At 37.4% G+C, this 14267-nt stretch overlaps 1 protein-coding gene across 4 annotated transcripts in view; it reads left to right on the top strand.

Annotated features, from left to right (window-relative positions):
• Window positions 1–14267, top strand: part of ATG5 (autophagy related 5) — a 119510-nt gene that overhangs the window by 28148 nt on the left and 77095 nt on the right. For all 4 annotated transcript variants that reach the window (XM_082668885.1, XM_082668886.1, XM_082668887.1 and 1 more), the window contains one exon: window positions 11962–12124. In XM_082668885.1, the coding sequence (XP_082525011.1) occupies window positions 11962–12124 (163 nt within the window). The remainder of the gene's footprint in view (window positions 1–11961; window positions 12125–14267) is intronic.

Raw genomic sequence — 14267 nt, 5'->3', positions numbered from 1 at the left:
CCCAACAATAATTCAGTGTTTTTCTTTTTCTCTTAATAAAATGGTGCTAAACTGATTTATTTAGGTTTTGAAAAGAACAGACATTTAAATTTTGAATCTTGACAGTGATTATTAGGGGTCAGAGCTCACATTTGCTAGGCAAAATTGGGTCAGCATTAAGGTAGGTGTTTCTGTGTAAAACACTGCTGAATGATTGTGACCAGACAAACTTAGGTTTTTGGTTTCCTGCGGGGCATGGGAAGGCACTACCACTGGTCCTGACTATACTTGTAGGACTGACAACACCCTTTGTCTGATGCACAAGTTTTCTTACTAGGCCAAGAGCCACTGTGTCTCTCTCTAAGGTAATTTACCATGTCCCTGCTCCTTCCACTGTGTGTTGATGACATAGATCTGAGGTAGCTTTCCTTGTTCTTAAGTGCACATCATGGTCTCCCCTATGCTTCTGCTGCCTGTACTTCCCAGCTCTATATATTGGTGGCTGTCTTGAAGTGTTTTATCAATAGTGTATTATATTACCTGTCTATCACGGTGGGACAGGTCACCAGAAATGTAGCAGCTTAAAACAGCGCACATTTATTTTTGCACAGTTTCTGTGGGTGAGGCTTACCTGGATCCTCAGCTTAGTGTCTCACAAGGCTGTAGTCAAGGTATTGACTGGCCTGTATTCTTGCCTCGAGACTTGAGAATCTGCTTCCAAGTTCACTCAGGTTGCTGGCAGAGTTCATTTCTTTGTGATTGTGGGACTGAGGGATATATCTTCTTGTTGACAGTTAGCTAGAGGCCATACTCAGCACCTCCAGGCTGCTTGAAGTTCCTTGCCATGTGGATTTTCCCAGCATGGTAGCTTACTTCATTGAGTCAACAAAAAGAGCCTCTAGGGCTAGTCTGTTAGCAAGACCAGAGTTATATAACATGACTTAATCACAGGAGTAGTATCCCATAATCTCTGCCACATTTTTTTTTAATTTTTAATTTATTTTTGGCTGCTTTGGGTCTTTGTTGTTGCATGTGGGCTTTCTCTAGTTGCGGCGAGCGGGGGCTACTCTTCGTTGTGGTGCGCGGGCTTCTCATTGCAGTGGCTTCTCTTGTTACGGAGCACGGGCTGTAGGCGTGCAGGCTTCAGTAGTTGCAGCATGTGGGCTCAGTAGCTGCGGCACACAGGCTCTAGAGTGCAGGCTCAGTAGTTGTGGCGCATGGGCTTAGTTTCTCCACGGCATGTGGGATCTTCCCGGACCAGGGATTGAACCCGTGTCCCCTTTATTGGCAGGCGGATTCTTAACCACTGTACCACCAGGGAAGTCCCTTTGCCATATTCTTTTGATTAATGCAGATCACAGGTCCTACCTACCAGGGGAAGGGATTACAGAAAGGTGTGGACACCAAGAGGTTGAGATCACAGAGGGTCACACATACTTAAAACTTTATGAAATAAGGTTTGTTTAGTCATTAAATTATGTATCAAATATTTATTGTGGTTAACATCTGCTTTCATCTCTGACAGTAAGTGGATTGTATTTTTCCTCTAGTCATAAGCAGCTATAAAGCCAGACAAAGTATATGAAGTGGAGCTGTTTTCAGGCACTGGATGTAGCGAGAAAGAGAACAAACTAGGTGAGCCCCACATTTAGCCCATCTCTGTGCTTCAGGGTAATTGGCTAACTATGTCATGGGGAGTGGAACTCAAGCGGAGCAAGGAAGTTCTACTGAACTGAGGGTGCAGAGATTGGAGTTTTGGGCTGCTGAAGCAGCTGGAACTTGTTAGACAGGTTGTTGAAGAAGAGGGCATGTACAGAAGTATGAGTTCCCCAAGAGTGCCTGGCTGAGGGTTGGGCTGCACACATGTAGGTGATGTTCCTTAAGGCCTAGTAGAGTGTGCATGTTAGGGGGTTAAAAGTGGGAGAAATATCATAATACCTGGAGATGTTGGATTTCAGCCCATCCAGAGTGGAGAAAGACCTAGTTAATATACTGGATATTAATCTTAGATTCCTGAAAGGCTGTGCTTTTGGAAAGGTTTGGCAAGTTATGGCCCGTGTGCCAAATCTGGCCCACTGACTGTTTTTATATGTCCTGTGATCTAAGGATGTTTTTTATATTTGTTAGTGGCTGAAAAGAAATTAGAAGAATAATATTTTGTGACATGTGAAAATGATGTGGAATATAAATTCTAGTGACCATAAATAATGGATGGATGCAGCCAGCCATGCTAATTCATTTACATACTGCTTTTGGACTACAACAGCAGAGTTGAGTGCTTGCGATAGACATTGTATGGCCCACAAATAATACATTTACCATCTTGCTCTTTACAAAGTTTAACTCCTCTTACAGAGTAAGGATTGCTCTAGATCTGCCCTAATAAAGCCTAAAATTAAGCCTTTTTAAGATCAAGGAGAGGCTCCAGGCAGAACAAACTCAACAAGAAAGACAGTATAATCTAGAATCCTTACACCATATTCACAGTGTTTAGCATACAATCGTCTATTACTAGACATGCAAATAAGCAGGGAAACTTGAACCATATCAAGGGGAAAAGTGCTGTCAGTAGACATTGACCCTGAGATAACCCACATTTGGAATTAGCAAAAAATGAATTAAAGCAACTATTAAAAACTCAGTGACTTAAGATAACAAAATTGCAGAACTGAAAAGAACAGTATCTGAAACTAAAAGTTCACTGATGGACTTAACAGTGAATTGGAGATGGCATAAGAAAGCTTCTGTGAACTTGACAGATCCATAGAAATTATCCAATGTAAAGAACTGAGAGAAGAAAATTGGAGGGAGGTGGGGACAGAGTCCCAATGACTTCTAGGATAATATCAAGCAGTCTAACATCATGTAATTGGAGTCCTAGAAGGAAAGGAAGGAGGGCATGGGTCAGAAAGAAAATTTTAAGAAATATGATTTGACTCACATTTCCTGGTTTCAAAGCAACAGTAAACACAACTACATGGTAACAGCAACTAAAGTACAAGCAACCAAAGAAAAAAATAGATAAATTGGACTTCATCAAAATGAAATACTTTCTGTGCTTCAAAGGAAGTGAAAAGACAACCCACAGAATAGAAGAAAATATTTGCAAAATTATATATTTAATATGGTCTGGTGTCCCGAATATATAAAGAACTGTTAGAATTTAGTAATAAAAAGGTAAATAACCCAATTAAAAATGGAAAAAGGATTTGAGTAGACATTTCTCCAAAGAAGATATATAAATGGCCAGTAAGCATATGAAAAGAAACCAAGCATAATTATTTATAGTTGCCAAGACATGGAAAAAACCTCAGTGTCCATCAACAGATGAATGGATAAGGAAGATGTGGTATATATATATATATATATATATATATATATACACACACATACATACATACAATGGGATACTACTCAGCCATAAGAAAGAATGAAATTTTGCCATTTGCAGTAACATGGATAGACTTGGAGGGCATTATGCTAAGTGAAATAAGTCAGAGAAAGATAAATACTGTATGATGTCACTTATGTGTGGAATCTAAAAAATAGGATAAACTAGTGAATATGACATAAAAGAAGGAGATTCACAGATAATAGAGAACAAACTAGTGGTTACCACTGTTGGGGGAGAGGAGACATAGAGGTGGGGGAAGTGGGAGGTACAAACTCTTGGGTGTTAGGTAGGCTCAAGGATGTACTGAGCAATGTGAGGAATATAGCCAGTATTTTGTAATAACTGTAAATGGAAAGTAACCTTTAAAAATTGTATAAAAATAAAAAATGAAAAAACCCCCACAAAACCTCAGCATAATTAGTCATTAGGGAACTGCAAAGAAATACCTCAGTGAGTTACCCCTTCATGCCCACTAAAATAGCTATGATCAAAATGTTGGACAATAACAGGTGTTGGAGAGAGTGGGCTAATCGGTACTTTTCATATGTTACATGTTACTGTTGTGAATGTAAAATGCTGCAGCTGCTTTGGAGAAAAATCTGGCAATTCCCTCAAATGCCATATGACCCACCAACTCCATTCATAGTTATATACACAAGGGAATTGAAAACATATGTCTACCCATCAACTTGTACATGGTTGTTCATAGCAGCTTTAGTCATAAGAACCAAGAAGTGGAAGCAATCCAGATGCTTATCAACTGATGAATGGTTATACAAAATGTATATCCATACAATGGAATATAGTTTGGCCATAAAAAGGAACGGAGTACTGTTACATGCTGTAGCACAGATGAACCTTGAAACATCATACTGAGCCTGAGCAAAAGGAGGCAGACTCAAAAGGCTGCACTTTATATGATTCATTATATGAAACGTCCAAAATATGCAAATCCATGGAGACAGAAAGTTGAGTGGTGGTTTTCAAGAGCTGGAGGGAGGACAGAATGGGGAGTGACTGCTTACAGATACAAGGTTTGTTTCTTGAGTGTTGAAAATATTATGTAATTAGATAGCAGTAATGGTTGTACAGCTTGTGAATAGAGTTGTCCCTGGGTGTCTGTGGGGGGTTGGTTCCATGACCCCGCTCTCCATAACAAAATCCGCTGGATGCTGAAGTCCCCTATATAAAATGGTGTAGTACAGTCAACCCTCCGTATCCACAAGTTCTGCATCCACAGATAAAACCAACTGCATTTTGATCCGTGGTTGGTTGAATACATGGATGAAGAAGCTGCAGGTATGGAGGGCAACTGCATACTAAAAACTACTGAGTTCTGGTCTTTAAAATGGTCAATTTTAAGTGAATTGTATATGAACTATATCTCAATTTTTAAAAAAAGAAATAATGATTAATAATTTTCCAAATTTGGGGGAGAAAACAGTCTGTGTGTTAAAGAAGGTCAGCAAATCTAAAGCAAGTAACTATTATAGAAAACCACATCCAAGCACATCATAAACTGCTGAAAACCAGTTATAAACAGAAAATCTTGAAAGCAGCCACCAAAAAAATGACACAAAAGAACAGTAGGTTAATGATGGGTGACTTCTCATCAAATAGTGAAGAACAGAAGAAAATGGAATGATGTCTTAAAGCACTGGAAGAAGCTACAGGCAGGGATGAAGAACACTAGAAATGGTAAATAAATGATAAATAGAAAAAATTACCTCTTTTAACTTCTTTAAAAGAGAAATGACAGTTTAAGGCAAGAATAATATAATTTTAAGGAAGGGTTAATAATGTCTGTAAGTAAATATGTGGCCGCATTTATCTAAAGGATGAGGCCACTAAATCTTCAATTATCTGTGGGTCAAAGAAGAAATCACAAGGGAAATTTTAAAAGTATTTCAAACTGAATGATAATGGAAACACAACATATTGAAGTTTGTGGGAGTCATCCTAAGCAGTGCTTAGAGGGAATTAAAAACTTTCTACAGGGCTTCCCTGGTGGCGCAGTGGTTGAGAGTCCGCCTGCCGATGCAGGGGACATGGGTTCGTGCCCTGATGCGGGAGGATCCCACATGCCGCGGAGCGGCTGGGCCCGTGAGCCATGGCCGCTGAGCCTGCGGATCTGGAGCCTGTGCTCCACAAGGGGAGAGACCACAACAGTGAGAGGCCCGCGTACTGCAAAAAAAAAAAAAGAAAAATCTTTCTATAGTAGGAATACATAATTTCTGCTACCAGGAATGAAGAAGATGGGATATTTCTACAGATCCTATAAACATTAATAGGATAGTAAGAAATATCATGAACAACTTTATGCCAGAAAATTTGACAAATGGACAAATTCAATGAAAAGAAGAAGTAGCAGATATGAATAGCCCCTGAATGTATGTAGAAGTTAGATTTGTAATTTAAAGAAAAATCCTCACAAAGTAAAATTCCTTGCCTAGTTTCGTGATTGGTGAATTCTATCAAACATTTAAGGAATAAGTAATGTCAATCTGTAGGCTTTTTCCAGAAATAGAAGGGGAGGGAATATTTCCCAATTTGTTTTACAGGTCAGAATAACTCTGATACCAAAACCTATTAAAGATATTAAAGGAAAATTGCAGACCAGTATTTCTAATGAACTTAGATGCAGACACTCAAGAAAATACAAGCAAATCGAATGTAGCAACATATAAAAAGGACAATACACCATGACCATGTTGAGATTGTCCCACAAATACAAGGGTGACTCAACTTCATTATCAGTGAATCGATTTAATTCATTTCAGCATATTAGCAGAAAAAAGAGAAATCATGATTTGATGAATAGATGCAAAAAAAGCTTTTGACAAAACTCAGTACCCGTTTTTCATGAAAACTCTTAGCAAGCTTAGGAATAGAAGGGAATTGGCTCAATTTGACAAAGACTAAATATGAGAAGCCTACAGCTGAAATCATGCTAAATGGTGGTTTACTGAATGTTTCACCCAAGATCAGGAAAAAGGCAAGAGTGTCTGCTTTCACCACTTCTACATAGTTTTGCTCTACTGCAAGGTACATATTCCTAAAAAGTACTGTGTTGTTAAAAATCAGAGGAAACCCCAAAACTTCATTAATGACAAATGAAAAAGATAGGAACCTAATAAAAGCACAATTTTACATTTTAACAAATTTTACATATGTTAAATGGTTAAGGAATACGTAAGTACTACAATGAATATGGCACTCTATGTTGAAAAAGACTGGAAATTTGCTTGTTGAAAAGAGCATTGGAAAGGATTGCAGCTTGTTAGTTATTGTGAAGTGATAGGAGGAAGGTTACCTGAAATCAGACAAAATTATAACATAGGATGTGGATGAGTGTAGCTCATAGTATGAATTGAAGTGGTGGATCCATTTCTGAGGTGTGTGTGTGTTCTGTGTGTTCTGATTTGGTTTGGTTTAGCTGGGTACATTTTTTGTCTTCACCTACTATTGTGGACAATGTTTACAAAAGTAAACATGAAATTTACATTGTTCAAATTGTTCCCTAATACATCATTCACTTTGGAACACATCCAAAAGATCTAAACAGAGATATATATGCACACACACATATATATGTGTATATATATGAACAGGTATATAATATATGTATGTTATGTATGTTCATATGGGAATAACCAATTAGCACATGAAAAGGTGCTCACCATCATCAGTCATCAGGGAAATGTGTATTAAAAAAGGGATTCCCTGGTGGTCCAGTGGTTAGGACTTGGCACTTTCACTGCCCTGGGGCAGGTTCAGTCTCTGGTCAGGGAACTAAGATCCTGCAAGCCACATGCGGTGCAGCCAAAAAAAAAAATTCTGACAGTACTAAGTTTGGGGAATGTAGTAACCAGAACTCTCTTACATTGCTGGAGGGAGTGTAAAATTGTACTTTCATCTTGGAAAATAGTTTGGCAGTTTTTAAATAAAGTTAGACATAAACTTTCTTTATGACAACATTACTATTTCAAGGTATATACTCAAGAAAAATGAAAACATGTTCTCAGAAGACTTGTACACTAATGTTTATAGCAACTTTCTTAATAATAGCCAAAATTTGCATATAATCTTAATGTCTACTAACAGGGTTTTGGATTAACAGATGGTGGTATATCCATTCAGTTGTACGCTACTATGCAATAAAAAGAAACTACGGATACATGCAGTAACAAAAATGAATCTCAAAAACATGCTAAGTGAAAGATGCTAGAGTACACAACACCGCACATTGTATGATTCTGTTGATATGTGATTATATTATAGGCAAAACTAATCTCTGGTGATACAAATCACATCAGTGGTAGCTGAGGTTCAAAATGGGGGAACTGATTGCACAGGGCACCAAGGAACTTTTTAGAAGGTGATGGTAATGTTCTGTATCTTGTTTGGGCTGACAGTTACGCAGTATCAAAATTTATCTAACTGTATGTGTAAAATTTCTTCATTTGGCTGTATGTGAAATCATATCTCAGTAAAGTTACTTATTTTTAAAAGTTTATTGAGATGACACAGACTTGAGAATAGTCTTAGTCTCTGTCTTGTAGCGACAGAGACCAGCTTTAAGAGTACGGTGACATAAGAATATAAATGATATTATAGAGTTAAGTATAAGGACTTTGTGAACATGACCTAGACTTGGGGAGTAAGGGAAATTTCCTGAAGGAAGTGATATCAAAACTGAATCTGAATTTTGAGGAGGACTTTTTTGGGGGGTAGGCATGTAGGTGGTTGAGAGATAGGCAAGGAGAGTGTGCCAGGCAGAAGAAATAGTTTGTGTAAAGGAACAGAAAAGAGAGTATGGCTGAAAGAATGTCTGAACAGATGACAGATATTCAGGATCGTTGGAGCAGAGACTGTATGTGGGAGAGAAGGGAAAGAGAATGGAGTACGTGAAATGCGAGTAAGAGATTATGCTGGAGAGGTTAGCAGGGAGAGAAATCATTTGAATGTTGAAAGCATTAGAAGTTTGATTTTATCCTAAAAGTAGAACAGAGCAGCTGAGTGAGAAGACCAGATTTGCATTTTAGAAAGATCACCATGACTCCAAATGTGAAAAATGAATTAAAGAGGGTAAGATTTTGGGCATGGGATCCAGTCACGAGGTTTTTGAGAAATTTCACATAGTTGTTAATTTGTACTAGGAAAGTGGCATTGGGAATGTTGAAAGTGAATGGATTCAGATCTATTTAGGATGTAGATTCAACAGAACTTGATTGGGTGTGGGAGACGGGGAGAAGGAGGAATCAGCAGTACATGGGAAATGTTTTTTTGTTTTGCTCTATTGTCATAATAGAGCTTGTAATATTATTATTAATCGACTGAAAAAGCTTTTTTTCCCACTAACTTTGTAAGTAGTTTTAGTGTTTCGTTTAGTGTTATTTGGTTATCTCTAATGCATCTGGACATACTCCAGACTGCCTGGATTAATATTTTAATTAAAGGACACAGGTAATAATATATAAGTAAATGGAACCTTTCAGGAAAAAAGTGAAATTAGATCTAGTTTATTAGGATTCTGACTTGGAAGATTAATGAAAGCAAGTAAACATGGTGTTAAAGTCGCTGCCTTTATTTGCAAGAATTTGGACTGAAAAGATATGCACTTAAACACAACTGCTCATGTATATGAGAAGAGATTTAGAAATATAATGTAACAAATCAAGATTCTGCTTGTAATTTTATTGTGAAGCTTTCAAAAAAAAGATTTCCCACCCCAGCCCAAGCTAATCATGGGAAGAAGAGCATTTCATGAGTAGCAGCTGTGGTGGCTTTGGCTGAGACATCTGACACTGTGTTCATTGCCACAATTAATTCAACTGCTATGGCTGCCTAAGCAGGTATCTCCGTTTTTCTGTTACTGCTCTCATGCTTCCCCTGAGTTCATTTCATTAAAGAGTTCATCTGGAGATAGGGCATTCTCTGTTGAAGGGTAGGTGTACAAACATGCACTCTCTTAACAGACTCCCTCTTTTGCTATAAAGACTAGGCATTTGGAATTGTCAGCTATCAGTTATAGGTGTCGGCATTGGTTAAGTTTAGAAACCTGCAAAGCAGTGGAAGTCTGGGAAAAGGAAAACCTCAGTACCTTCTCTGGTTACAAGAGCCATTGAAGGAAATAGCAGCCTATGCTGATGCAACACTAAAAAATGGCGGGATTTTTTTCCTCCTGATTTTTCAAACCAGTGGTTTGAGAGATCCTAACTCCTTTTTTTCATAATCAGCTTGTATACAATTTTAAGAAATTCTAACGGTATTTAAGCTTAAATAGGTCATAAATTAAAGTACATGAAGACAATATTTTCTTTGGAATATGAACTTTTATATTTTCTGCCACTCATTCATAACTGAAGTGGATAATTAGCAGTGTAGTGAACTGTACAACAGGGGTCCCCAGCCTGTTAGGAACCAGGCCGCACAGCAGGAGGTGAGTGGCGGGCAAGCGAGCGAAGCTTCGTTACCCCCTGAACCTCCCCCGCCTGCCCGCCCAAATCCCTTCCCGGGAAAAACCGGTCCCTGGTGCCGAAAAGGTTGGGGACTACTGTACAACAACTGAAAAAGCCCTTCTAGACTTCCCTGGTGGTCCAGTGGCTAAGACTCCGCCCTTCCACTGCAGGGGGTTCAGGTTGTATCCCTGGTTGGTTGGGGAGCAAAGATCCCACATGCTGCACGCCTAAAAAAGTAAAAAATAAAGAAAGCATTGGTCTGAAAAAGCCCTTCTAATTTTATAGATCAAGTATAACAAAATTGAAATTTTCTTAAATCATAATGCTAATCATTATCATATTGCTAATCCATTTGACTGTAATAGAATTGATATGATGTACACTTAATTCTTTGTCCTGGTCAGGAATCCAGGGCAAATCCCTTCATTCTAGCTGATTCAAAGCAAATACAGCTGATTGTAAAGTTGCTTAAGGCAGGGACACTCTCTCTGCTGTCCATATCCTCTCTCATCTTTTAGTTTTATCTGTCCCTCATACTCTCCTTTTGCCTTTTCATTCTTAAGACATTTTATATTTTCTCCTATTCTTTGCCTTTGTGTGCCTGTTTGAAAGTATCCATCTTAATTCTTTATGGACTTCTAGTTCAAGAGCACCATGAAACTGGAATCCATTTGTACCTAGAGAGACAATTTGATTGTTTCAGCTGTTTCCTTCTGCTCTAGGCAACTGTGACTAGCGGGTAGTTATATAGTGGCTTACCGTTTACTCAGCAGAAACTGTGAGACTGGATTCTATGAAAATAGAAGGAGGTGTGACTGATTATTTGCGTTTAAAAAATATGCTTTAGGAGATAGCCATAGGTAGTCAAGTGCCTTTTCCTTTGGTAGGAGGGCATCTATGGTAAATTTCCTAATCATTCAGGAGCTTTCCATGACTTGGATAATTGAATGTTGTCTATTAATAACATGAGTAGGCTATAACTAATGCTATTTTCTACCATTATTATTTGACTCCATTTTTATTAAAGGACTTACAGAACAATGTCTTTTTTTGGTAAGATAATGTTCAAATAGAATCATTAAGTACATATTTAGGTCTTAGGGAGGAAGTGGTATTGCATGGTGGTTTAAGAGCTGGGGTTGTTGAGTCAGACTAATTCTAGCTCCACCACTAGCAAGCTGTACAATTCCATCCACTCCCAGAGCTTTATTTATATATTTTTTATCTGTAAAATAGCAATAACAATAGTGTTTACCTCAAGAGATGTTAGGAAAATTAAATGATTTAATCCATATTAAAGTCTTAGTACAATGTTTGTCACATAGTAAGCGTTCAGTTAGCTATTATTGTTAACATCTTTCTTTTTTTTCGGTGAAAAGTACATGTCATCTCATTTACATTACTGCTTATTTATCCAATGATCATTGCCTCAACTGCCTAAAAGATTCAGTGAAGGTAAAGAATGTAAATTTAGCTATTTGACCTTACATTTTAACACCTTTGTTAAGCTCTAATTGACCTAAAGGAAACTATGCATGTTAAAAGTGTACACTTTGATAAGTTTATACTGCAGTTTATATATTTGTTTACCTGTTGACACTTAGGTTGCTTCCTGTGTTTTTACTGCTACAAATAAAGCTGCTGTGAACATTCATGTACAAATCTTTGTGTAGACATATGCTTTTATTCCTCTTAAGTAAATACCTAGTTGTAGAATGACAGGATCAGATGGTAGGTGTCTGCTTTTTTAGAAGAAACTACGAAACTGTTTTCCACAGTGTTTGTACCATTTCACATTTCCATCCACATTCTTGACAATACTAGGTATGGCCAGTCAAAAAGCTATTTTTAAAATTCTTGTTCTTTCATATCTTTTTTCATGTTGTATAAATGCATACCATATCACATAAAGATTATTTGGAAAAAGTGCAGAATATGCCAGACAGCTAAAGATTTTTAAGTTAATTTAAAAAAGTATTTGGAGTTATACTAAAGTCTCTTTATTGCAAAGGTAAGAGGTGGTTTGCTTAAAATATTGGAAAATTGCAGGAGATAACAGTTCTTTGAAGAGCTAATTTTGTAATGTGTGTACCTGTTTTATATGTGTATTTTTTCTTCCTTTGATAGAGTTTTCCAGAAAAGGACCTTCTGCACTGTCCATCTAAGGATGTAATTGAAGCTCATTTTATGTCTTGTGTGAAAGAAGCAGATGCTTTAAAGCACAAAAGTCAAGTAATCAATGAAATGCAGAAAAAAGATCACAAGCAACTCTGGATGGGTTTACAAAATGGTAAATATAACAGTGTTTAATTTCATAATACCGCTTTATGAAGTATGAAGTAACTGTAATCCTGTGAGTAATTGGTACATCTTAGGGTTGGTGATACAAGTTTAAATTCCAGCCTCTGTGCACAGAATTTCACAAAGAAGCCACCTTTGGTCATACCTTTCTTACATTGTACCCTTCTAGCATCCCTCACTTCCTGGATTCCCTAGCATTAGACAGATTGCTTTGCCCCTAATATAAGACAGTATAAACTTCCTGTGTTTAGCTTCTGGAAAAAGTGCCCTTAGTCCTAGTCACGATCCTTCTGGAATTGCAACTGAATACCCTGTGTATGTACCAAAATACCTCCACCTGGGTAGGGCACAATCTCTAGTCTCTGCTTTCTCAGAACAGGAAGCCTTGCTTTGTGCTCAGATTCTCTCTCTCCTGGCTGGGATTTAGAAAATACACTCAAGGAAAAAGCTGAGGGGAATCTGCAATTTACTGATATATTCTTCTTCTCTTAGCCATCATAGTTCCTTAATCTTGCCTGCACTGATTGCCTTCCAGTGCCTACACACAGTTCTGTATGAAGGCAGTTCTCACTTTGCATGGGTCAGATATGCATGAATTTCAGTTAACATGCTTTAGTTAAATAATGCCAGTTCCCCAACAATGTGGCTCAAATTTCATTTGTGTGTATTAACTGTGAATAATCACATAAAGTACAATTACGTAAGAGTGAGCTCTTCGGTTCAGTCATTATGTAACAACAGATACATGTCATGATCAGTGACCGGTCACTTTCTTTGAGTGTCTGTCAGTGAATCGTCGTTATGCCGCTGTTATTTAATTCACTCACAGACAGCAAAGCATGCAGTTGTGTTGCCCCCTTGTGTCCATTGATAAGCCCACATAACATTTTGTAAAACTGGATAATTGAAAGAGGGAATTAGCCAAGAAAGATGAAAGTGTAGCAAAGAAACAAAAAATGATAATGCTGGAAGTGAAATTTGAATAGAAGGTAGTGGAATTATAGAAGACATAGCTAACTGTGGGGCTGTTGACACTACCACCATTTGAGAGACTTTAGATATGCAGCCCCAGGAGCTTAGTGAAGGCAAACTCTTCCACACAAATGAGGGAAGTGGTTGTGATGAAAAGGATGCAGTTATCCCAGAGGGAGTGATACTGGCAAAAATATCACATTAAAGGAACAGGGATATCTCATGGTGTTGAAAGTGCAAGTAACATGTTTGAAGTTGATCCAAACTTAGAAAGGAGTATGATAATTTGCCAAAGTTTAGGAAAGATGCTTGCTTGTAAGAAAGCAGGCACTATTCAAACTGTGTATAAGATTTTTACAAATAAAGCACTTTAATTCTCCATGTTTCTAATGCTTTAATTAGTGTACTGTTAAACACAGTACTAAATAAATATTAGTTTTATTTACTTTTTTCATTTTCCTGTACATTTATAACCATCAGAGTTTTTAATATTTTGACAATTTTCTAAAAGATCACAAAACAATCATAAATTTTCCCATTAACTATTAAGATCACTTTGCATGGTTTTATGTTACATGGTAATTTTTCCAGTCCTGCACTACTGTGCAAAGCAAGGACTGTCTGTATTTCGTCCATCTTCAATAGTTGTTTTTGGACAAGGAGTTGGTACAATATAAGCTGCTCTTTCATAGCAACAACTAGAATAAGAGAAGACCCCTCTTTTCCCCTTAAAAAAAAATTTAAAAAATGTGATACAGTTTTATCTTTTGGACTATATCATTAACCATCTCACAGAGTTGTCTGTAGTTATTTAGTATTTATTAAACTTTCATTATGCAAAATACAGGGCATTATCTGTGACTTCATTAGTACAAAAGGTACGTATTTTATGACAGTGTGTCCTGTAAATTAAATTTTCACATTTCTTTTAAGTTTCTTAGATTTGACCCAAGTTACATGGAGTTGCTCCTTAGTTTCATATTTGTACCTCTGATATTTCTCAATTAGGTTGTAAGGTTTGCAAAAGGAAGGCACCAGGCCTTTCACTTCATTTATATTACTGAGTACACATATTCTTATTAAGTGATGAAAAGAGTTTACAACCCCTTAGGAAGGTGTACGTTTTCCTTTTCCTGGCTGGCTATTTGTAGGTGAAGTGA

Source organism: Grampus griseus (genome assembly GCF_964374135.1).
Source record: "Grampus griseus genome assembly, chromosome: 13".
Classification (NCBI taxonomy): Eukaryota; Metazoa; Chordata; class Mammalia; order Artiodactyla; family Delphinidae; genus Grampus; species Grampus griseus.
This window is presented reverse-complemented; position numbering and strand designations above follow the sequence as displayed.